The sequence below is a fragment of the Myotis nattereri genome (genome assembly GCF_964212035.1).
Source record: "Myotis nattereri genome assembly, chromosome: 5".
NCBI lineage: Eukaryota > Metazoa > Chordata > Mammalia > Chiroptera > Vespertilionidae > Myotis > Myotis nattereri.
Genome location: NC_138080.1, coordinates 86528211 through 86551220, shown reverse-complemented (window position 1 = coordinate 86551220; position 23010 = coordinate 86528211). Strand labels below are relative to the sequence as shown.

Sequence of the window (23010 nt, the reverse complement as noted above, 5' to 3'; positions counted from 1 at the left end):
CCACAGCACTGTGTGCTGGAGGTAATTAGTTTGGCTCTAAAATTTGCAGTTAAATAAATGTTAATGAACAGCTGTTCCCAATAAACAGGATAAACTGAAATTAATAATTGCAGTATTCATTTAACAAATGAATTACCCACTTTCTAAATGCGCGGACATAACATGTGTGATCTCCTGCCAAGCCAGGCCAGCCTAAAAAAATTAATTTAGTGGCAAAAAAGGGCAACCTGGGAGCTGTGCCACCCACTCTGAAGGAACCAAGAGAATGGATGATGGCTTTGCTGGCTTTTTCTTTAAAAAGTAAAAATAGCTGACTGACTATGATCCAAACACCGGGGAGAAGGGAGTAATTTCATTTTGCCAAAAGTGGAATAATGTTGTGCAAGTGTTTCCCAGGTGTTTCCATGACGACACACTCAGCCTGCCCACCATCCTGGCTTTTATTTAGGCTACTATTTGCACATGGATCTTTAAAGAACCCGGCTGCATAGAGCAGTGATGGTGAACCTTTTGAGCTCAGCGTGTCAGCATTTTGAAAAACCCTAACTTAACTCTGGTGCCATGTCACATATAGAAATTTTTTAATATTTGCAACCATAGTAAAACAAAGACTAATATTTTTTATATGTATTTTACATATTTAAATGCCATTTAACAAAGAAAATTCAACCCAAAAAAATGAGTTTGCGTGTCACCTCTGACACGCGTGTCATAGGTTCGCCATCCCTGGCATAGAGTCTCAGATAGGAAACTGCTAGAAACATTGAGTTCTTGGGCAGTGGTAGGGCATGAGCTTTGGAGGCATTCACCATTCACACAACCTCCTTTATGGTGCCAGACCCTGTTCCTGGCAGGGATGCCACCGTGAACAGGGCTCTGCCAGTGGGCCCAACGCACCACAAACACATGCATGAAAGGAGAGGGAGTGAGAGAAACATCAATGATGAGAGGGAAGCATTGATCGGCTGCCTCCTGCACGCCCCGTACTGGGGATCGAGCCCACAAACCCGAGCATGTGCCCTTGACCAGAATCGAACCTGGGACCCTCCAGTCCACAGGCTGATACTCTATCCACTGAGCCAAACCAGCTAGGGCTGATTTCATTTTTAAAAGGTAACTCTGGGTGCCCAGAGGGACAAAGGCAGGAGGCGGTGAGTCAGGAGGCTCTTGCAGACGGTGGCTTCAACTAGAGTTCTCCAGGCCTTGCCCCAAGCCACCTCTGCTCATGCCAAGGGATCCTCCCACCGCGGGCACCCCTGTGGCACACTGTGTTCATTACAAAATACAAGGTCATTACTGACAGGTGCTATAGCAAGGACTGGGAGCCAGGCCTGAAGGCAATGACCAGGCTGCACATAAGAACTTGTAGCCCCCCTCCATTCACTCTTTGATCTCTGCCCCTTCTCCCAATCTCGTTATCAGAGTGCTTTGCATATGGAGAGACTCAACAATGGTTTGTGTTTAAAATGTTAAACGACCATAGGCATATGCAATATTTCAGGATGGATAACAGACTTAGCCCAGCCCTACCATTTCCTACCTGTGCAGCCCTTGCCAGTTTACTTCACCTCACTCGTGCGTCCGTTTCTCCATTTTTGAAGTGAGAGGATAGTGCCTAGCTATCGAGAAAGTCAACAAGAACACAGGGAAAGATCTGTGGACGTGAGCATGTCAAGCATATAGTAAGTGCTCAACAAATGTTCACTCTTAGTATTGGCCCTCAGTACACAAAGGTCTTCTCCGTGATTAACACAAATCCTGTTCCCCTGGTGACCAAGATGTGGATGTAAAATAGACGGTTACATTCAAAACTAGAAGCAAGGTTTGTGGTAAAATTACTTAATAGACAGGAAGTTGGAAGTATTGGGCCAGGAGGTGACCTTGAAGGTGGAGAGAATGGCACACTGGTGCCTGGATCCCTGATGACACCATGGAGCCACCAGGCCAGCCCTGAACTGTTTGCATCCGGGACTGTTTCCTTACGTGAGAAAGAAGCTTCTGCTTTATTTCAGCTATTTTTATTTGAGGCTTTCCTACCTATGCGGCCAGACATAATCCTAAGTCACACTGTAGAAAAGTCCAGCAGTCTGCAAAGATACACACTGCACTACTTTCTGCGATCATCTCTGGGGAAAGTGGGGGGGGGGGGGCATTACAGAGAGAAGTCCAAGGAAAATGAGCTCTTTCGTATTTAATGTTTTAGAATTCATTCATGTATTTGTACAAATCTAAGAATTGATTTTAAAACAAAGGGGAACACCCATGCAAAATTACAGAGGGAGAGGGTCCGGGGAAGCGGCTGGTGGGGCTCAGGGCCTCAGGGGCCACGGAGCTGCTTTCCCCACGTCAGGGCTGGGCCGTGTCAGCGGCCACCTCCCCGGGGGGCTCTTACTCAGACAGTCAGCCCGGCACCCCCTCCAGAGAAACTTCACCTGTGGGCTGGCCACCACGCACCACCAGCAGGCCATAAGCCTGGCTCTGTCCCCAGTAAAGGACCCCGGCTGAGACCGTTGCAGGGCTCAGAAGGGAGAGCGGGTTCAAGCACTGGCCCTGACAGGGAACTGGTTTCTCTTTCGTGATCACTGCCCCGAGTCAGGAGGGAGAGGTCAGGGTGTGACCGATGACGCTGTGAGGTGCGAGTGACGCCAGGCCGTTCATCCTGCGCCGGCCAAGGGCCCAGGACTAACGTGTTCTGCTGGTCATAGGCATCCCTCAGACAGCAGGCATGGGAAGCGAATCAGCCAGGTGTCGGTGGATAGGGGCATGTCCCTGAGATTTAAAGTCCATATTCAACTCATATGCACCGACTTCAGATTACTTGCAAGAAACCCCAGACGAGTCAACGATGGGGGAACATGGAGAGCGGCCTTTCCTGTTTTCAACATGTCTGTCCTCACCGGTTCCCTGTCCTCACCAGTTCCCGGATCTGGCAAACCCCCAGGCCTCAGTAGCCCCACATCCACATCCTCTGTGCCCACACCTGCAGAGCCTGGATGGGGGGAGGTGGGTATCATTGTCAGTCAGCACCCCTCATTTCGAACAGGCTTCGGACCAGACCAGCAATTCTGCTGTTCCAGAGGAACCGAGTTTATCCTAATTCTCGGCTTTCCACCCTCTGTCCCTGCTACTTACAGGAGCTGCCACCTCGAAATGGAAAACCGTCCCCGTGTCTGCACCCATCTGTCACCTCTGCCTCCTAGCACTGCCGAGGGCTGCCCTCCTCTTATCTAAGGCCCATCTCCCCCCACCCCCGCCCCCAGGATCTGACCTCCTACCCCGTCTCTTCCCAAAGCAACTGCCACTCCGTGGGCTGCTGCCACGTCTCTGGTGAGATCAACCTTCCCTTTGCCTCTGCGTCACTCAGGGGGAAACAAGGCAGAATGTGGAAAAGTCAAACAATCCCCCCAAACCTGGCGGGTGTATCACCCCCACAGCGGTGGGCTTACCATGAACACTGATAACAGACACTTATTATCAGGACTCAAATGTAAGTTGTAACTTGAAGGGGAATTCCTGTCCACCAGGCAGGTCAGCTCCTACCTCAGGACTTCAAAACAAAAATGTATTATCACCTTGAAATGTTAATCGCCAGGGAGACTGCATGACTTTCCCTTGAAATACTAAAGCCACCCCACCTTTGTTTTAATATTTTATTCTCCTCCCTTTTATTTATTTTTTAAGTATTTTTATTGATTTCAGGGAGGAAGGAAGAGGGATAGTGAGATAGAAACAGCAATAATGAGAAAGAATCCTTGATCGGCTGCCTCCTACATGCCCCTTTCTGGGGATCCAGCCCCCAATCTGGGCATGTGCCCTGACCAGGAATCGAACTGTGATCTCCTGGTTCATAGGTCGACGCTCAACCACTGAGCCACACCAGCTGGACAGCTCTCCTCCCTTTAAAGAACGACTACAGAGATTTCCTTTTATAAAAACAAGTAAGTCTTGGTCATTTATAATCCTGGGATTCAAATAATGTGATGGGGTGGGGTGGGGGCGCTGAATGATGCTTTTAAAGAAATCAAGCAATATTTCAAATCAGAGAATTTCACAGAGAATCTGGAATGCTTTCTTCTCTTGAAAAAATCAGAGCACTAGGCAACACCAGGGCTTTCTTCCACAAATAGCCATCAGCTGGAACCGAGTGCAAGCGGATGCTTTCAGACCTGGAAACCCCCTCCAGGTCACGAAGGTCTCCACTACACATCATCTCCCTATTTGAATTCACACAGGTTACACCACTATTTGTTACCATCTGCAAGGCACATACTTTATTTTATCGCCCTCTGCTGGCAGTTCCATGAAACTGCACACAACTACCAAATTAAGCCAGCCTGTTCACCACCTGCAAATAGGTCAGCCACTCAAAACCAAAATCCTCTTTACCCAGATTCCTGACCCTCTCCTGCATCAGATGATACGCATGCAAGAAATGCAAACTGGACTTGACTTTACCAGACCGTGACTTAAAAAGTGAACAGGAATGCCCAACACCAAATACAGATTTCTCTTATTATGCTTTCAATTTACTTGTGAAGAGAATTCAGAATTGCTTCATTTACATAACAAAGCTTTAGTTTTCCCCAAAAAATAGCTTATAAAATCATTTTTCACCATATTTCTGAGTGTGATTCAAGCATATTCATTTGGTCCTGAACTTTCCATGAGGTAAACTTCTTGTCACTCATGGCGCTCACACTAGCCATCATGGGAGCCCAAAACAAGACAAGAGGCTCTTTGTCACTGGGCTCCTGCAAAGTGCCGCCCTCCCAGCCGAGAGACCTCCCAGGACATCCCTATCTGCATACAAAGGTATTAGAGCCATTCCAACTTCACACACTCGGACAGCTCTATTTTGAAAGACATACATTCAATTAGAGAGATTACTGCTTTATATTTTACCACCATGGTCTTCTCTCTAGTAGATAAAATAGGACTTGAAAGCCAAGCAATTCTTTGATCGCACCTGCAACTTAATCACCCCATTCCCAACCAGCAGCAGCAACAGCCAAAGAATGCAAAATGCCCAATTTTTTGCAGCTGAACTGGAAATTGAAAGGTAATCACCAAGTGCTCCTAATCAAACACTCCTATGGAAATACAATAAAACCCACAGGTGGGTAAGACCGATCCAAATGAGCAAAAATGGAGGGTATAATTCTTACAGAAATTCTGCTTTGTGCATATCAAATACATCTTGGGATTCCCCCAAAGCTCTGTCCCTTTAAGCAACTACTTAATGTAGAAGAATAAATAATCGTCTTCAACTACACATATTTGCTTACAATGAGTGTCCTTAAACCTTTAAGACACCAGTGTCCTGGGAGTCCCTGAGACCCTATCAGGGGGCCCACAAGACCGAAACTATTTTCTAATGATACTAAAATGTGATTTCCTTTCTTGCCCTCGTTCTCTCTTTTTTAAAAAATTTCTTTATGTATTAAGTTATTACATATGTGTCCTTATCCCTACATTACCCCCCCCCATCCTCCCCACTCATGCCCTCACCCCCCTGGCCCTCTTTCTTTCATGAGTGTACAGCAGGGTTTTCTAGAGGCTACCTGATGAGTGAGGCTTCAGACTGAATGAACAAGCAGATACTGAGCCAGGCACTAGAGAGATTTGCACAAACATAGAATCATAACACTCATCTCACTAATTATTTTTGTTTTAAAAAGTGTAGTTATCTCTTATGAAACTATTACTTAAGGTAACATGTAATGGGTTGATTGTTGTTATCTATATATATAAAAGCCTAATATGCTAAGTGTCCAACAGTGGGATGGTTCGACTGGTGGCTATGACACGCACCGACCACCAGGGGGCAGTCGCTCCGACAGGTAGGTTAGCTTGCGCTGGGGTCCAGCCAATCAGGACTGGGCGAGCCGGGCCAGACTTGCCCTGGAGCCCTCCCGCTGTCCCTCCCCATCCTCTAAAATATTTCTTCTAATTAATTTCCTTTCAATGTCCACAAATCTGTGCACCGGGCCTCTAGTTTTAAAATAAACTAATTAATATGTTACATTTTCCTCAGGTTTGATTTCAAAATAGGTAAATGTTGATAGAACCAACATAAACAAAAGCTCTATGAGGTCCTCAATAATGTTTTAAACGTGTAAAGGGGTCCTCAGACCAAAACGTTTGAGAGCCACTGTTTTAAACAGTCTTCCTGTCGTTGACAAGGTTAAGCAAGCTCTCTGAAAACGGGTTTTATCTTAAATAACTGTTGTTGCATCGCTCATCAAAAGAGTGGGTCACGGGTTCTGAATTCAGCCCTCAAAGCTCCCAGCAGGCCTCACCATCCCCACCTCCACTTGCCAACCCTACAGCCTTCACTAGTTCACTGGAGGCATCCCATTCCATTCAACTCGCTCAAAGCCCGTATTTTATAGTGATTATCATCATCACAGCCCATCATTTTTTTAATTGGAAGAGCGTTTACCATGTGCCCGGCATGTAGCCTTCATTATCCCCTTAATGAATTAATAAAACTGCTGAGAGCAGTGTCTGGAATGTGGCAAGCCCTCATTAATGTCGGCGATGATGATGGTGACTCGTGCCTCACACTAATCCCCTGGGCTGAAGGATCCACTGAGATTATTCCTCGATTACAGATGAGGAAACTGAGGCACAGAAATGTTACTTGGTCAAGTTCACACAGCCAGTAAATGGCAGAGCTGGGCTCCTCACCCAATTCTAAGTCTTAAGTCCATGAGGCAAACACTTCCGCTCTACGATGCTGCACACCAGGCTTCTCACTCTACCTAGCAGGTGAGTCATTTGAGGTTCTCGTTAAACGCAGGTCCTGGTTCAGGAGGTCTGGGGGGCCTGGGCTCTGCATTTCTAATAAGCTCCCCAGCAGGGCACACGCTGCTGGTCCTTGATCCACATTTTTTAGATTCACCCCTCACAGGTATTTTAACCCATTGTTTAATCTCTGTGTTCATTTTCCTCTATCTATACTCAAATATCCTTTTCCTAATTAAAGTATTTTTATCCACGTCCTAGTCAACAAAAGTTCCTAATCTTTACTCAACCTGTATTTTTTCTTGTGAGTCACGGACACCCACAAACTGCCTTTGGAACGCCACACTTCATCAGAACAACAACTAGTCTTCTGAGTCGTCGCCAGGGGGCGCTGCCTGCTAAGCAATTGTTCCCTCTCAGCCGCAGTCTTAGAGTTGTGCAATCCTGCGACTGCATGAACATATTGTTTAAAATGGATGAGAGCCCTAGCCGGCTTAGCTCAGTGGATAGAGCGTTCGGGCTTGACCCCCAGTAGGGGGCGTATAGGAGGCAGCCAATCAATGATTCTCATCATTGATGTTTCTATCTCCCTCTCCTTTCCTGTCTGAAATCAATAAAAATATATTTTTTTAAAAATTAAAACTAGCCAAAACCGGTTTGGCTCAGTGGATAGAGCGTCGGCCTCCGGACTGAAAGGTCCCAGGTTCGATTCCGGTCAAGGGCATGTACCTGGGTTGCGGGCACATCCCCAGTGGGAGATGTGCTGGAGGCAGCTGATCGATGTTTCTAACTCTCTATCTCTCTCCCTTCCTCTCTGTAAAAAATCAATAAAATATATTAAAAATAAATAAATAAAACTAAAAATAGAGAACTAGAAAAATAAAATTGCAGGTGGTGGCCAGAAGTATAGGTATCAAACATAACACAATGGAAATAGCAACAGACATTATTAAGCATGTCAAAATGAAATAAAAACTATTTGGCCTTAGTGGAGGCTTTGTGGCAAACAACAACTGTTTAAGAAAGACAAAAATAAAATTTAGGACGTGTCTGATTCCAGGAAATAGATCAAATGTTGATTCTAAGGGCAGGTTATTATTGGGGATTTTATAACATTTATTGACTTCACTTCGAGCAGCTCTGCCTCGTCTTCCCCATGGGCCACCGCCACACAGCCCAGGCCTCGCAGTGTCTTAGGCCACTGCAGTACACATACTGCACCGCAAGCGAGTGAGGGCATTCATTGGTGATGGAATCTAGGAGGATCCCATTCAAGTTACATAATGTATCTAATTTTTGTAACTATGCATAAAGAGATAAATGGAAGGGTGTCTACCCAATATTTAATTACTTTTATAGTAAGTGGGGCTCATATAAGACCCCAGTGAGGAGATGCCTGGGTTGTGGTCCATAACATGAGAAATAACCAACCACATCAGAAACACAGACAGTGCCCATGATACACATTCTCACCGCGCACCAGGGCTGGTCCCATACCTCCCCGTGATGACTCATTGACTAGCATTACAGTTGTTGGAAAGAAAGCCTAGTTTGGAAGCAGGTCAACGCTTTGAAGCCAAGTGTCAAAGCCAGACAGCCTGGTTCAAATTCCAGGCCTGTCACTCACTAGTCATGTTACTTGACTCAGTTACTTTGTGCAAGGAAACGCTGACTGGGGACAGACCTTGAAACAGTCACGTGAAGCACACAAGGACTTAATCCAATCCAATGATCCATGGAATCCCTGTGCCCGCATGACACAAATACAAAATACTGCAGCCAGCTTTTACGCCAAGTATCCCCTGTGTCATTTGGAGTGTATCGGCAAGGATGGTGTTTTCTAAACAGTAATTGCTAAGGCTAAAGAATATACCCAAGGTAATGGCAATGGCCTGGCTTAGACAGTGACATGGCAGCCTAAGGACAGCCCTCCCCGTCACTGCAAATACACAAGAGAACCCTCAACAGCTGCTTTAAAGATGTAGATCTATTGATAACACATGAGAGTTATGGCATCATATGAAAAGAAAAAGCAAATTTACAGTGGCATCTAGTGGGAGCTTTTCAGAATCACAGACATGTATAAAGAGTATTTGAAAATACACAGAGATATCTGGGAGGTATCCCATCTCCCCTTTCCCCGGCAGCCTTCCCTGAGGAACCCAGGAACCCTCCTGCCCCTGAGCTTTGAAACTCTCTTCTTGATTCCATGTGTGATTTGTATAATCTAGAGCAGGGGTCCTCAAACTTTTTAAACAGGGGGCCAGTTCACTGTCCCTCAGACCGTTGGAGGGCCGGACTATAGTTTAAAAAAACAAACAAACTATGAACAAATTCCTATGCACACTACACATATCTTATTTTGAAGTAAAAAAACAAAACAGGAACAAATACAGTATTTGTATTTGCATGTGGCCCGCAGGCCGTAGTTTGAGGATCCCTGGCCTAGCGTTTCAGGGAGGCACCTCGAGGGCCTCAGCAGTAAGTGATGGGCGGGGTCTCAGAAAATAGGACCATGATTCCACCCAACACTGCTTCAAACACACAGGCACCCCACTTCCCTGATGCTGGTATTGAGCTTCGGCCTCCGACTGAATACATGTGTGGACACCATTGGCCATAACAGTCATTAACCTGCTACTTGCTTTTACATTTCTTATGTAGCATTATGGATGATCTTTTCACCAAAGCACGTGTTATTTCCCCCAAATAGTGGCTTCAGAGACTTGGCAGGTCCTCAGTCCCACTTCCTTGGCTTTCCCACAATTCCTAGAACAGCTTCATAGATTCTTGCTAAGTGACTGAAGAGTTCTTTAACTGGGACATCTATCCTCAGTGGAGTTTACCAGGCTCTAACCAACACCCCACACAGTTCCATCAAAGTCTAGGACTCAACGGTCTACAATCTCCCACTAGTGACTCCCAGGACTCCTGTTCTACACCATCTCCCACCACAAAGACACCTCCTTTTCAGAAGTATTTTCTAAAGCTTTCAACAACCATTCTTCAAGTGACATTAGGTAGCAATTAATTATCAAATACAGTCCTATGCTCACATGGGCCTGGGCTAGACTTCAACATCAGATGTGGAAGAATAAAGAGTTGTGTTTTCCAATGTGAGTATTTCAGTTTAAATAATTTAAAAATTAAATTTAAAATTCAGTCCTTCAGTTGTTCTAACCCCAGCTGAAGTGCTCAGTAGCCACGTGTGGCTCATGGCTACCCTGTTGGACAGTGCAGTGCAGCTATGAACATTCCCATCATCACAGCACGTTCTACTGGAGAACATTGCTATACAGGCCACCGAGTTTATCATTCATAAAGTTTTCTGAAGAACACTAGCTGGGAAGGATGCTATGGTCCTGGCTAAATTAACCTGGAAAATTCTGCATCCTAAACCCCCTGCCTTACCTATCAGAATGTTAATATTACAAATCTCCAAGACTCAGACTCCAGCATCAGAGAAATCCGAGTTTGAACCCCAGTTTTGCCACTTATTAGTGGTGAGAACTTGAGAAAGTTACTTAATTTCAGGTTTTTTTCATTTGATAAGTGGAAACAGAACACCTGGGTATTGTCATGAGAACAAAATGAGATTAAGAGGTATAAATTTAGCAAAGTGCTTTGCAATACTAAAGTCTCAACAAATGTAAGTTATCGTAATCATTATTCTTTAAGTACAGAGAAGTCCTATCCTACTTCGTTTAGTGCAGCATTTCCCAAATTTACTGCCACTAAACTTTTTCAGAACATGTGGGAGACAGTATAACAGCCCCCCTCCCCCACTCCCTACAAGAGGTCTCTGCCCTGATCCTGGAACCTGTGAATATTTGCTTATGGGCAAAGGGGACCTTGCAGATGTGATAGAGATAAGGCTTGTGAAATGGGAGGTTATCCTGTGGCCCAATGTGGTCACAGGGTCCTTTATAAGAGAGACACTAGGGTCTGAGTGAAGAAGGAGAAGTGAGGAGGGAAGCAGAGGAGGGGCAGGGGAGGTGCTGTGCTGCTGGCTTTGCCGGTGGAGGAAGGGGCCATGAGTCAGGTGTGGGCGCAGCCTCCAAACGCTGGGAAAGGCAGGGAAGTGGGTTCTCTCCAAGAGCCTCCAGGAGTGCAGCCGGCCCACACCTTGATCTTAGGACTGTTCTTCCTGGGACTGTAAGACGATCTGTGTCGTTTTAAGGCTCCAGTGGTCGGCAAACTCATTAGTCAACAGGGCCAAATATCAACAGTACTTCTTCAAAATAGACTCGCCCAGGCCGAAAACCGACTTCTGTGCATGGGCCACGAAGTTTCAATCGCACTGTGCGCGCGCCCACACGTGGTATTTTGTGGAAGAGCCACACTCAACGGGCCAGAAAGCCGAATGTGGCTCGGGAGCCGCAGTTTGCCGACCACGGTTTAAGCTGCTAACTCCGTGGTACTTATTACAGCAGCAATAGACACAAACACAGGACAGCTGAACACAACTCCCAATGGGAGCCGACCCGGGGAAGCGCAGGAACCCAGGGCCTAGATCAGCCGGCAGCTGGGCAGCTTTGTAACTCCCAGCAAGCCTACGCCTCTGGCTGCTTGGGTTTCTTCTACAAAATGGTGGCATTCTCCCTCTGCCTAATTTTAACATGTTTAACGAGGGTAAAAATATAGGCATGCTTTGTGAGAATAACTCAAACTTGCACATTTCAACTTCTCAATTGCTACTACTGAGCGAAGGGGTAAAACAATGCATAAGGCAGTTTTAGAAGAAACAATTCAGAATTTCCTCAACTTTCAACAAGGATTTGTAATGAGGGACTGAAAAGTGTTACATTTTTTTGTTTTAATGCACTCCGCAGAAAAGCCAATCAACAAACATTTCGTGCACAGGTTGAAGTATTTGTGGCCTTCCCTCCCTCCCAACCAAACATCTTTTCTTTCCACGAGCCAGAGTATGATGTCTTGTTTGGAGGGAATGACTGAAAACAATTCTTTTTTTCCTCCCAAGAATAAACATGGAGGGCAAACCTACAGACGGCAAGGGCTGCATCGCCCATTTTAAAAAGGAAGGCAAAGTCTGGGACTCAGGGAAGGCCATGTACTCTCCTTTCCTAACAGGCCACCGAGACATCAGGTTCCGGAGGGACTCTCATCACTGAGCCTGCTGCCTGCCTTCCCAGACTCTTCCAGGCCCGGAGGTTGGAAACACGTGTGAAGATGCCGCGCCACCTGCTGGATTTGGCAGGCATAGCACAGGAGCGGCTCCGAAGAGAGGATCACGTCACTAGCCACTCAGGATGGGCAACAATGTGAAAAGATTAAATACCCAAACCACTGAATCGGACACTTTAAATGGGAAAATTGGATGATGGTATGTGAATTATATCTCAATAAAGATATTTTTTTAAAAAATGGAAAACAGTATTCCACAAGGTGATCGTGGCAATGGAACTTTGATTTAAAAAAAAAAAAAAAACCTAGATTTTTCTCTAAATGATGGCACATGTCACTCAGTAAGGACCCAAAGCAAATGGTAGCCCACAAAAACAAGACAGCGTAGCCAGGGATGGGTTTTTATGTCCAAAGCATGATTTTAACCATCTGGGGCCCATATAAAAAAAGGGGGGGGAAGAGAGAGAGAGGTAAGAAGGGAATGCAGCACAGTATCGACCACAGCTGTCTTTTGATAGAACCGTGATTTCTTTTTTTCAAGAAAGTTGCAAATTCTACATAAGCGGCCACCACGCAGCTACCTACTGGTGTCCTTACCATCCTCTGGCTTTCCAAGGAGCCTTCACACCTATGTCCAGATTGTATCCTCCACCAAGTCAAAACACACGTGGCTACGAAGGCAAAAACCCGGCAGGAAAGAGGTGCAAAACCGCGTGAAGAACAAAAACGCACCACGCTGGCGGCCGAGACTCACGGAGCCCCGCTGGTGCCCTGCTGCCAAGGGACCAGGGACCCAGGACACGCCACTCACACCGTCAGCATCTGCCACGCCTGGGAAACGGGCTCCGGCGGACAATCCGAACTTCCCCTCCCAGAGCTCCCAGCCTCACCCTTTCGGGACGGGTGCAGATCTGAGCCCCGCCTGTGGCATCTGTAAAACACAGCATGGCCGTGGGGTCTGGAAACACACTCAACCACATGGTAGACAAACACAGGACAACGTCGCCATCCATGTTTCCCGACTTGCTGGGCACTTTGTAACGAACAGCACAATCCATCCTCCTCCACCATCTTCCCTACAAGTGGCCTTAAGAGCTACCGACCCAACAGCAGAAAAGGGGGTGGGGACCCGAGGGGTGCTGTCTTGCAGGGGGGGCCTGGCAGACCCACCGCACACTTACCTGAGCGATGGACTGTCTCGCACCTGCAGCCCGAAACCACGCTCCAAGGCACCGGACGCCGGAGAGCAGGGAGACGCCACTCGGGCAGGCGCCGCAGCGAGATATTCCACCAACACAAGGTCGGGCCGTCAGCCTCGGCGGAGCCAGGCCGTCGGAGAAGGACACGGCAGCACACTGCGACCGTGCGGCGCGGCCTTTTGTCAGCTTGGGACGGGCGTGAGGGAGGCAACGCGACTGCGCACTGAGGGCGCACTGACCGCACGCCGATGGCCCGCAGCTGGCCCGGCCCGCGAGGCCCCTCTCCCAGCTCCACCTGCAAGGTTCAGAGGTCAACTGCAGAGGCCTGGGGTAGCCGTGCTGAGGTCTCTGATGAGCAGCAGCTGTTTTCTGGCGCGTTGAATACAGCAGTGGTTCTCAACCTTGGCTGCACATCAGAATCACCTGCGCATCTTTGTAAAATCCTGGTTTCTGGGCCTCATCCTCCGGAAATTCTGTTTCTTTGTTACTAATGTTGTGGCCCCACCCCATAACAAAGAAACAGAATTTCCGGAGGATGAGGCCCAGAAACCAGGATTTTAAAAAGATTCCCAGGTGATTCTGATGTGCAGCCAAGGTTGAGAACCACTGGAATACAGGGATCCTGAAAGGGCTGCGGTGGAGGGGAGCAGGTGGGCGCATGGCGAGGTCTCGGCTCCCATTTCTTCCTCCAAGGAAGCCTTTGCCTGACGCTTCCCCACCAGCTCTCGGGTTGCTCCCCGGGCCCCTCTGCCAGGCACCCGCAGCCAGGACTCGGGAGCACTGTCCTTGAACCTTCTCGTTGGTCATCTCTCCAGCGAGATTGTAGGTCCGCAAGGGAATGGACGCTGTGCCACGCTGGGTTCCCAGGGCCGGCGCCGTGCGTGGGGCTCGCAGAGGAGGGAGGGCCTGTAGCTTTGTGTTCCGCGCAAAAGGTCTCGACATATGAGCACTGAACTGAAATACAGCCATTTCACCGGCGGTGCTTACAGTCAGTAGCCCACACCTTCCTCAGCGGGCAGGATGGCAGCCGGCTGACCGATGCCAACTCTGGGTGAGACCCACGGGGCCCTCTCCCAACCCTGTCACCTACTGGCTGTGTGGCCTTCAGAGCCAGGGCTAGTTGTCTCACCTCTCTGCCTCCACGCCCTCGTCTTTAGAAGGGGTGGTAACAGCACCCTCTCCAGTTAACCTGAAAATTCAATGCATGGAACACTTCGCACGGAGGTGGGCACTTAGAACTCACTGGGTATAGGAGTGTTATGACAGGCATACCTCTTTTATTATGCTCCACAGATGTTACTTTTTAAAATGCTTTTATTGATGTAAAGCACGAAGGAGAGGCAGAGAAACTTCGATGTGAGAGGGAAACACCGGCTGCCTGCTGGGGATTAAGCCCACAGCCCAGGCACAAGCCCTGACTGGGAATCGAGCTAAGCACACAGACCAGGGCAGATGTTGCTTGTTTTACAAATTGAAATCAAGACCACCCACCAGCAAAATAGACGATGGTTGCTTTACTGCGATCCTTCATTGCAGTGGCCTGGGCCCGAGCCCCCTCTATCTCCGAGGTTTGCCTGTGTCATTCACCTTTGCCTGGAACTGAGCTATAGGTTTTAAGTTCTGCCCAGGCCTGGTAAGAGGATCACATTCAGCGCTGCTTTTATCAGAAGCCACTTAAAAACTTGGCCTCCCATTTGCTTGGTCTAGGTTCTTTTGAAGATTAAGCTGGCGGAAGTCCCTTGCAACTTAAATGTATTTTTTAAATATCTGATCTGTGGCTCTGATTTCCCCTTTTCATTCATACTTTTGAGTTTGCAGGGGTACCCTTGGCATCCCCACTATGGGTGATGTCCCCGTCCCGTCAGGAACAGCAGCCTGGGACCCAGCGGAGGCGTGTGTGTGTGTGTGTGTGTGTGTGTGTGTGTGTGTGTGTAGGCGGGAGTGGGGGGAGGGGGGTGGGGGTGGGGGCGGCCCTATTGCTAGGGCACTGAAGCCAGGCACCAGAGGCAGCAAATTTTGAGTCTCAGCATTCTGACTCCTTCCTGCCTGCCTAGTACTGCCCTTTGGCTTGGTCCTTCTAAGCCACAATCTCTCCCTGGTTCCATTTATTTTTTCAATCGCAGACTCAGAACGCCCCTCTGCTGAAGGCTGCTCAGCATGCTAAGAGCAAAGATCTGCTCTAACCCCACCAGATCCACTAGGCCAAGCTCTCCGGGTGATTCTGGCGCTCTCTCGTGCTTCGGTTTCAAGGACCTGGTAGTTCGGACGTCATGTTTACTGAGTAACAGACCGCAGTCAGGGTTTTCGAAACAGCTGGTTGAAAGTAATTGCCTTGGCTGGCTCTAGTGGCCCCCCAGGAACCCACCCCACTTGCATGTATGTTCTCCTCATTTATCATTTATGGGCATATGGGGTTTTCTCCACGGAGCGACACTTTGATATTAGACTTGCCAATGAGCAGCCACCATGCGCCCTGCTGCTTGCCATTCAGCCCAGTCAACGTACATTCCATGCAGCTTAGCCAACCTTCTCCCACCTTCTGCTCTCAGAAAACAAGCAAGGGGAGGGTCCAGAGGTGTCTTTGGGCAGCGCCGACGGCGTATTTATTTCCTACGCAGAAGAGCCAAGGCAAAAAGACAGAGAAGCTAACTTCTGCAAGGAGGCGCTGGATGGGAAAGGCGATGGCTGCGGCCGCCTTTGCAGACTCCAACTCCAGCACCATGAACGTGTCCTTTGCTCACCTCCTCTTTGCCGGAGGGTACCTGCCCTCTGACTCCAAGCACTGGAGGACCATCGTCCCGGCTCTCCTGGTGGCCGTCTGCCTGGTGGGCCTCGTGGGGAACCTGTGTGTGCTCGGCATCCTCCTTCACAGAGCTTGCAAGGGAAAGCCATCCCTGATCCACTCCCTGATTCTGAACCTCAGCCTGGCGGATCTCTCTCTCCTGCTGTTTTCTGCGCCTGTCCGAGCTACCGCGTACGCCAGAGGTGTTTGGGACCTGGGCTGGTTTATCTGCAAATCCTCTGACTGGTTCACCCACACGTGCATGGCAGCCAAGAGCCTGACAATTGTCGCCATGGCCAAAGTCTGCTTCCTGTATGCAAGGGACCCAGCCAAGCAAGTCAGTATCCACAGCTGCACCATCTGGTCGGTGCTGGCGGCCATCTGGGCGGTGGCTGGCCTGCTGTCCCTGCCAGAATGCTTCTTCAGCACCACCAGGCTGCACGCAGGCGTGGAGATGTGCCTCCTGGATGTGCCCGCGGTGGCTGAAGTGTTCATGTCCATCTTTGGTAAGCTCTACCCTCTCCTGGTATTTTGCCTGCCGGTACTCTCTGCCAGCTATTATTTCTGGAGAGCTTATGGGCAATGTCAGAGACGAGGAACTAAGACCCGGCATCTTAGGAACCAGATGCGCTCAAAGCGGCTGACGGTGATGTTGCTCAGCATGGCCATCACCTCGGCTGTCCTGTGGCTCCCTGAATGGGCAGCCTGGCTGTGGAGGTGGCACCTGAAGGCTGGCGGCCCGGCCCCACCCCAGGGGTTTACAGCCCTGTCTCAAGTCCTGATGTTTTCCATCTCCTCAGCAAATCCTCTCATCTTTCTAGCGATGTCAGGGGAGTTCAAGGAAAGCTTGAAAGGCTTATGGAAATGGATGACCAGAAAGCATGCAGCTGCCGCAGAGTCTCAGGAACCACCAGCCGGGCACTCGGAGGCCCTTCCTGACAACATTCCCTCTCCAGGGTCCCCAGTATCCACACCAGAGAAAGAGGAGACCGGCTCTCCTGCCTCCAGAAGAGAGAGAAGCCAGAAGGCAGAGCTGCCCATCCTCCCCGACGTGGAACAGTTCTGGCACGAGAGGGACACAAACCCTTGTGAGCAAGACAATGACCCTATCCCCTGGGAGCATGAAGATCGAGAGACAGGAGACTGTGGTAAATGATTACATCTCAAAACAAAACTAATTTGTGATTCTTGTATGTACTTGTACTGCTGCTGATCCTCATGGCTGACTTTACCATATAAAACATAAAATGATTACATTTAGGAATTACAAATATTGCTTCACAGTCTGCATTTTCAAAATGTGCCATTTGGTAAGTAGGACGCGACATTAGGAGCAGTAATTATGTCTCAGAATTAACACCTGGCTGCCCAAAGGGTTGCGTTGTGTGGTGTTTCTACCACAGGGACCAGAGAGCCCAGCTCTGTGGTCCTGGTTCACAGGGGCTGAGTCACTGGGTTCTCTTGGGGACCAGCCCTGTGCTGGCTGGAGTGCAACTGGTCTAACGATGAAGCCTTTCCTTTAGTTTCCTCTTGAGCCTGCTGGCCCTCACTTCCCGTCACATAACCAAAGCTCAAAATCCACATCCACGGAATGAGATTTGTTCTTTAACATGTTAATGAATACATTTCAAGGAGTTACCTTCATTTGCTTAAAATAAGTACATTTACTTGATGAAAACGACTGAAGTTGCAGAATAAGGAACATAACCTTATCCCGATTCTGGGTTAATTTCAAATCATAGCCAAGTTTAAGTAAATTCGAACTTCACCTTACACTAAACCCTGCTTTGGTTGATCTTTGTAATGCCACCTGAGCCCTCAGTTTCTAAGTCTAAGGATTTTAGCAGCTTAGTTACGACATTCTGTATTCTGATATGGAGAAAGAACTTTAAAAAACTACCCCTTTCTCTTCCCAATTATCGATTCTTCCCAAATACAGGAGACAGTTACTCTTCTGCAAGTTGAAATCAATCTGTTCCTCCCAATATCTCCTCTCTCTCAAGATAAAACTATATGTCTAGTGATATAGTTAATTACTGAAGGCAGTAATCAAATATTATAAAAGGGGGATAGAGATGAACTTTCTTGTTAAATGGCATTAAATGTACCCATAACATTGAACTTGAACCCTGCTCAACATTTAAAATGCCTCAGAGTGCCGGGCCAGTGTTGCTCAGTGGTTGAGCATTGACCTATGAACCAGGAGGGCATATACCAGGGTTGCAGGCTTGATCCCCAGTGGAGGGCGTGCACGAGGCAGATCAATGATTCTCTCTCATCATTGATATTTCTCTCTCTCTCTCTCCCTCTCCCTTCTTCTCTGAAATCAATAAAAAAAAATGTATTTTTAAATGCCTGTTTTTAAGTTATAAAGATGATCAAGAGTAACAAGAAAAAACACACACAAGGGCAATGCAGAAAAGCAGTAAAATTAAACTTTGTGTTCCCAAACATCCAGTATAGCTTGACTGTTCATTTCACAGCAAGTTAAAGCACACCCCAAAAGGCATGATTATGATACATTTCTTCCCCTATGAAATATAATAAGGACATTTATCCATGATTGTTGATTACTCTGTAATGGACTCGGGTATTTTCACTGAAGGACCCCTCGGGGGGGAAATCTGTCTTTAGGGCAAGCAATGAAGTATTTGAAATACAAAAAATACACTGTGGATGGAATTTTTATTTTTTAAAAAATGTTCTGTCTGGATTTTTTTTGGTTTTTGTTTGTACAAATGGTCATCGTTTATTTTAACACAGAAGATAGAGCTGTTTTCTTTTTACTTGGTTCATTACAAATTTTATTCTAAGGCTCACATGATCAAATTACAACTTAACCTAAGTATCCAAAATATTGTTTTTGTGATCAGAGAGTTATACACAGGGATTACCTTTAAGATTGTCTGTGGTGAACTATTTGAAGATTTTTATGTACATTATATATAGTAAATGTAGGATGTAAGATTCCAGTATTGAATATCTTAACATACAAAAATAAAAGGCATTGTTTCACTTCATATAGTTTGGAGAATTACAGTCTTTGTCTTGAATGCTCCTTTCAAAAATCATCATTGGGTTTTAGGGGGAGGTCAGACCTAACACAGGTCTCTGGGTAACTTGAATCATTAATTTTTAAGGAACTTGCTGATAAGCAGCAAATCCAGTTGCAGATATTGAAACTGTAATTACAACAACCCTTTCATTAAGTACCGAACAGAGTCCTGACTTGATTCCTTAAAGAAATCTGCATAGCTCTAACCGGGTTGGCTCGGTGGATAGAGCATCGGCCTGCGGACTGGTGGGGGTCCCACGTTTGATTCTGGTCAAGGGCATGTACCTTGTTTGTGGGCACATCCCCAGAAGGGGGTGTGAAGGAGGCAGCTGATCGATGTTTCTCTCCCATCGATGTTTCTAACTCTCTATCCCTCTTCCTTCCTCTCTGTAAAAAATCAATAAAATATATTAAAAAATAAAAAAATAAATGTTTATTTAAAAAAAAAACCTGTATAGAAGAGTTTGATTTGTGACTTGGCTCAGCACTTAATCCCAAATACTTTACCGCAAAAGTAGGAAGTGAGATATCACCAGACCATTTTCTTCACACTCCCTACTGTGAGAACAGAAGAATGCTCTGTGGAAGTGGAAACGACAAAACACTGCACAGGCTCCACCTCTGCAGGACAGTCACATTTCTATCCTAGTTGTGTTCCTTTTGTCAAACACTTCCCTTTCACTCCTCACAGAACTTAAAAATCACTCAATAAATTTATAAAAATGAACTTCAAAAAGAGAGAAGGGGAAAAAGAAGAAAAAAGTCCTGTTAATTAGCAATTTTACAGGGTAAGACCTTAGTGAAATAATCCCAGGCCACTACATGCCGAATTCATGCACGTTTTGTGGCTCCGTACTAAGTAGCCCAGATGTGAATGTGTCTCTGTGTGCTGTGCAGTGCACGGAACATATAAATGCAGACCTGTTGGTATGCCCTCTTTTTAGGTTTTGCTACAATCACAGTATGTGTAAGATTAACAGGAAAATAATTATCCTATTGACGTATTTTTCTAGACATTTTATTTATGTGGCACACCGACCGACACTAGGAACCTATGAAGGATGGAACAGAGGGTCTTTTTAAACTGGGGGCCAAGCTACGCAGAGCAATTGGGAGGCATCCAAGGCGAAGCTCCATGCATGGTGTGCATGATACACTGAAAGGACGCCAAAAGCATTAACTACCAAATCCTTTCATATAAAAGGCAAAAACAAGAACACAAAAAGCAGCTTCTTGCTATAAAGCAGTAAGATATTGCTAAGAGACTGAGCACCAAAATGGTTCTTTACAAATCCCATCTCTTTTATACTGTAAATAATTTATTATATTCAAGCCTTTCAAAACTATGTGATACCCCAAGACTTAAAGTCAGCCTTCTTTTGTACCAAATTACATTTGCTGCTGCTTTTAAGAGCAGGTTTTAAAAAAGTTTTTATAAATTATGTAACGTAATCATATACAATCCACATATAGAAAAAGGGTTGGTTTATTGTAGTTCAAATACATAAACTGAACATTCAAACATCTTAAAATTAAACTTTAGAAACAAAAGTTTAACATTCAAACAGGAGTACAGTTTACAGGGAACACCCAAAAAGAATCTGTTGTCTAATCCAGAATATTGATAAAGATCAATTAATGGTGAACGTGTTTAACCAGCAGTTCTATTCTGGCCAACATATTAGTTATGACCGTGGTTCCATACCTGAGAAGAAATTCCTAAATAAATCTTCTCTTAGGCTAAACAAGACTTGGCCTATAATTCAGAGGGGATAATCAAAGCTCATAAGTGAACAAATAAAACTAAAGTGTTCTTTAAAGACAAAGGTAAAAGTATGTCCATTATAATAATCTTAACCTCTGGAAGATAAGAATTCCATTTTCAGTGTTTTTTCTTTTACCCGCTTTGAAAAACAAAATCAAAACAAACCCCAACCTAGATTTTTTGGGAGCCTGTGGTATTTGTATCTTGCAAGTTCAAACCACAAATGCTCTTATGTCCTGCATGTGTAACACTGCTAGAAAGTACGTCAACAAAAGTCACTGACTTCCACGCCTCATAAAAGGATGATTTTTAGCTTCAAGATTTTAGATTTACTAGAGACAGCCTATATTTGAGTATGTATGTCAGTCATGCCACACAAAGAAAAGCATAAATATTTCCAAGTGTTCTCTGTTCAGCAACTGTTCACGAATGCTTCTCCTTCTGTTCGTCAGATGGTTTTGCAATAGTTTGACTAATGCACATACATGTAAAAAACCTGAAAATTGGCTCATGCAAGCATTTTGAAGTAATAGATACCCCATGGAAGAGTATGCAGGGTTATTTTGTTGAGCGTCGGGTGGGCTCCGACGCTGTGGGAGGGGGCGGAGGGCCCCGGCGGTCCAGGTCATCCACGTACGCCACGATCAGCTTCCGCCTCTCCTCTGGCACACAGTCTAGTACTAGATACCGCTTGTCGTTCTGCAAAATTTTTTCTACGTCTTTCAGGTGCTGATCAGATTCCTGGATTAGCTTTTTGGATCTGAAATAAGAAAAGAAGTCCAGAATTACTGACTGCTGTTCACAGGCCTTTCAGATATGAGCTGGAAATGTCCATCTAGTTCCTAATTGTGTTTCCACTTTTTAAATTTTTTTTAAGAAAAATTTCACTGCAGTGGTCACCTTTGTAAGTCGCCTCAGCAAAGACTCCAGGGAGTGAAAGGGCCTCAGAAGCTGAATTACCCTCCCACCCCTACTGGTGGTCCCTCCAGACCAGGGCTGAGGGTGGGTGGGTGAATCTTGCCCGTGCTGTACCTGTTCTGTGGATGAACAGAGGACTTCAGTCTGCGGGGCTGCCAATCCCAGCATCTTTCACAAGCTTTCACTTTCACATCTTTCACTAAATTAACTACAAAAATGTAGAAAGAAGTCTTACTTCACATCTAATTTAAAAGCCCAAACTGATGCAAAACATTAAGGATCCTGACCAAAAAATCCAATGACAAAGTACCTAAAAACCACACCCTCAGCACTACCTAGCCTCCCGTGCACACACCCTTCATTAAATGCTTCAAATTTTTCTCTTATAGGAAGAGCTGGAGCATGAACCAACAACGGTTTCCTGCACAGACTACTAACCAATGTCAACTTGTTCCCCTGCTGAGAAATCGCTGGGGTGGGGACGACTGGGCATGCTACAGTGAAATCTTGTTTTAAAGCTCCGAGTTTATCATTTAAAATCTTTCTTTAAAACTATCCAGCAAACTGCTTTCCTCTGAGGAAAAAAAATGTTTTTACTGAGCTTGGATGATTTCAAGCTTCCGAGCTGGTTCAGGGAAGCAACACTGAGTAGTCCTCAGAGGAGGTGAAGACAACTGACAGCGAAGGATTATTTAAAGTTGGGGCACTCCTAAGAAAGCAGTGAAGCAAAAACAGACGTCTGTTTAAAAAACTGATGGGTGGGTAACACAAAATAAGAATTGGCATCTGGGCCCTTTCTTAAAAAAAAAAACACACAAAAAAAGTAAGGTAGAGATGGATTGGCTGTCTCTGGTCTTTGATAAAAGTTGGCTTCTTCTTATCCTTAGAAGCTAATAATGTCAACATGTGTGTGAATGCAAAGTATGCCTTGGCCATTCGAGTAAGAACTAGCAAAGACAGGAACTGCTGACATGAAACATTCCATGGCACACACCTGTATGTTATAAATTTGGTCTCTTTCAAAAGCGTCCTGAAGTCGGCTTTGGCAGTGATGTATTTGTCTCTAATGTATTCTTCGAACTCTCTTTGTTTTTTCTGAAAAAAGAAAATAAGATTAGAAAGAAAATAAAAAGTCCACTAATTCCAAAACTAATGTCATTTATAAAACTAGAAATGTGTGAGTCACACCGTCAACTAGAAAATTCTAAAGAAAAAGGCAGTAAGGTACATTTATTTGTGTTCGTGTAACATTCATTAAAATAGAAAATCTGCAATGTACATTTTCAAGACAAAAAGAAAGCAAGATCGTAGAACCATATAATATATTAGTGACAGGTAAGACTTGAGGGCTTGCTATCTGCTACACTGTGCTGAGGGTTTATGAGGCTATTCCTTTTAA

At 46.0% G+C, this 23010-nt stretch overlaps 2 protein-coding genes across 5 annotated transcripts in view; one reads left to right on the top strand and one right to left on the bottom strand.

Moving 5' to 3' along the window:
• Nucleotides 1-15760: 15760 nt before the first annotated feature.
• Nucleotides 15761-17029, top strand: GPR151 (G protein-coupled receptor 151; the record flags this gene model as incomplete). Its single annotated transcript, XM_081092292.1, has 1 exon — nt 15761-17029. One exon carries the CDS (start codon nt 15761-15763, stop codon nt 17027-17029), a length of 1269 nt encoding a protein of 422 aa, XP_080948418.1.
• Nucleotides 17030-20396: 3367 nt separating this feature from the next.
• Nucleotides 20397-23010, bottom strand: part of TCERG1 (transcription elongation regulator 1) — a 59752-nt gene continuing 57138 nt past the window's right edge. For all 4 annotated transcript variants that reach the window (XM_081091200.1, XM_081091201.1, XM_081091202.1 and 1 more), the window contains 2 exons: nt 22606-22706; nt 20397-21453 (listed from right to left, as the gene is read on the bottom strand). In XM_081091200.1, coding sequence (XP_080947326.1) covers nt 21252-21453; nt 22606-22706 — 303 coding nt within the window. In that variant the 3' untranslated portion in view covers nt 20397-21251. The remainder of the gene's footprint in view (nt 21454-22605; nt 22707-23010) is intronic.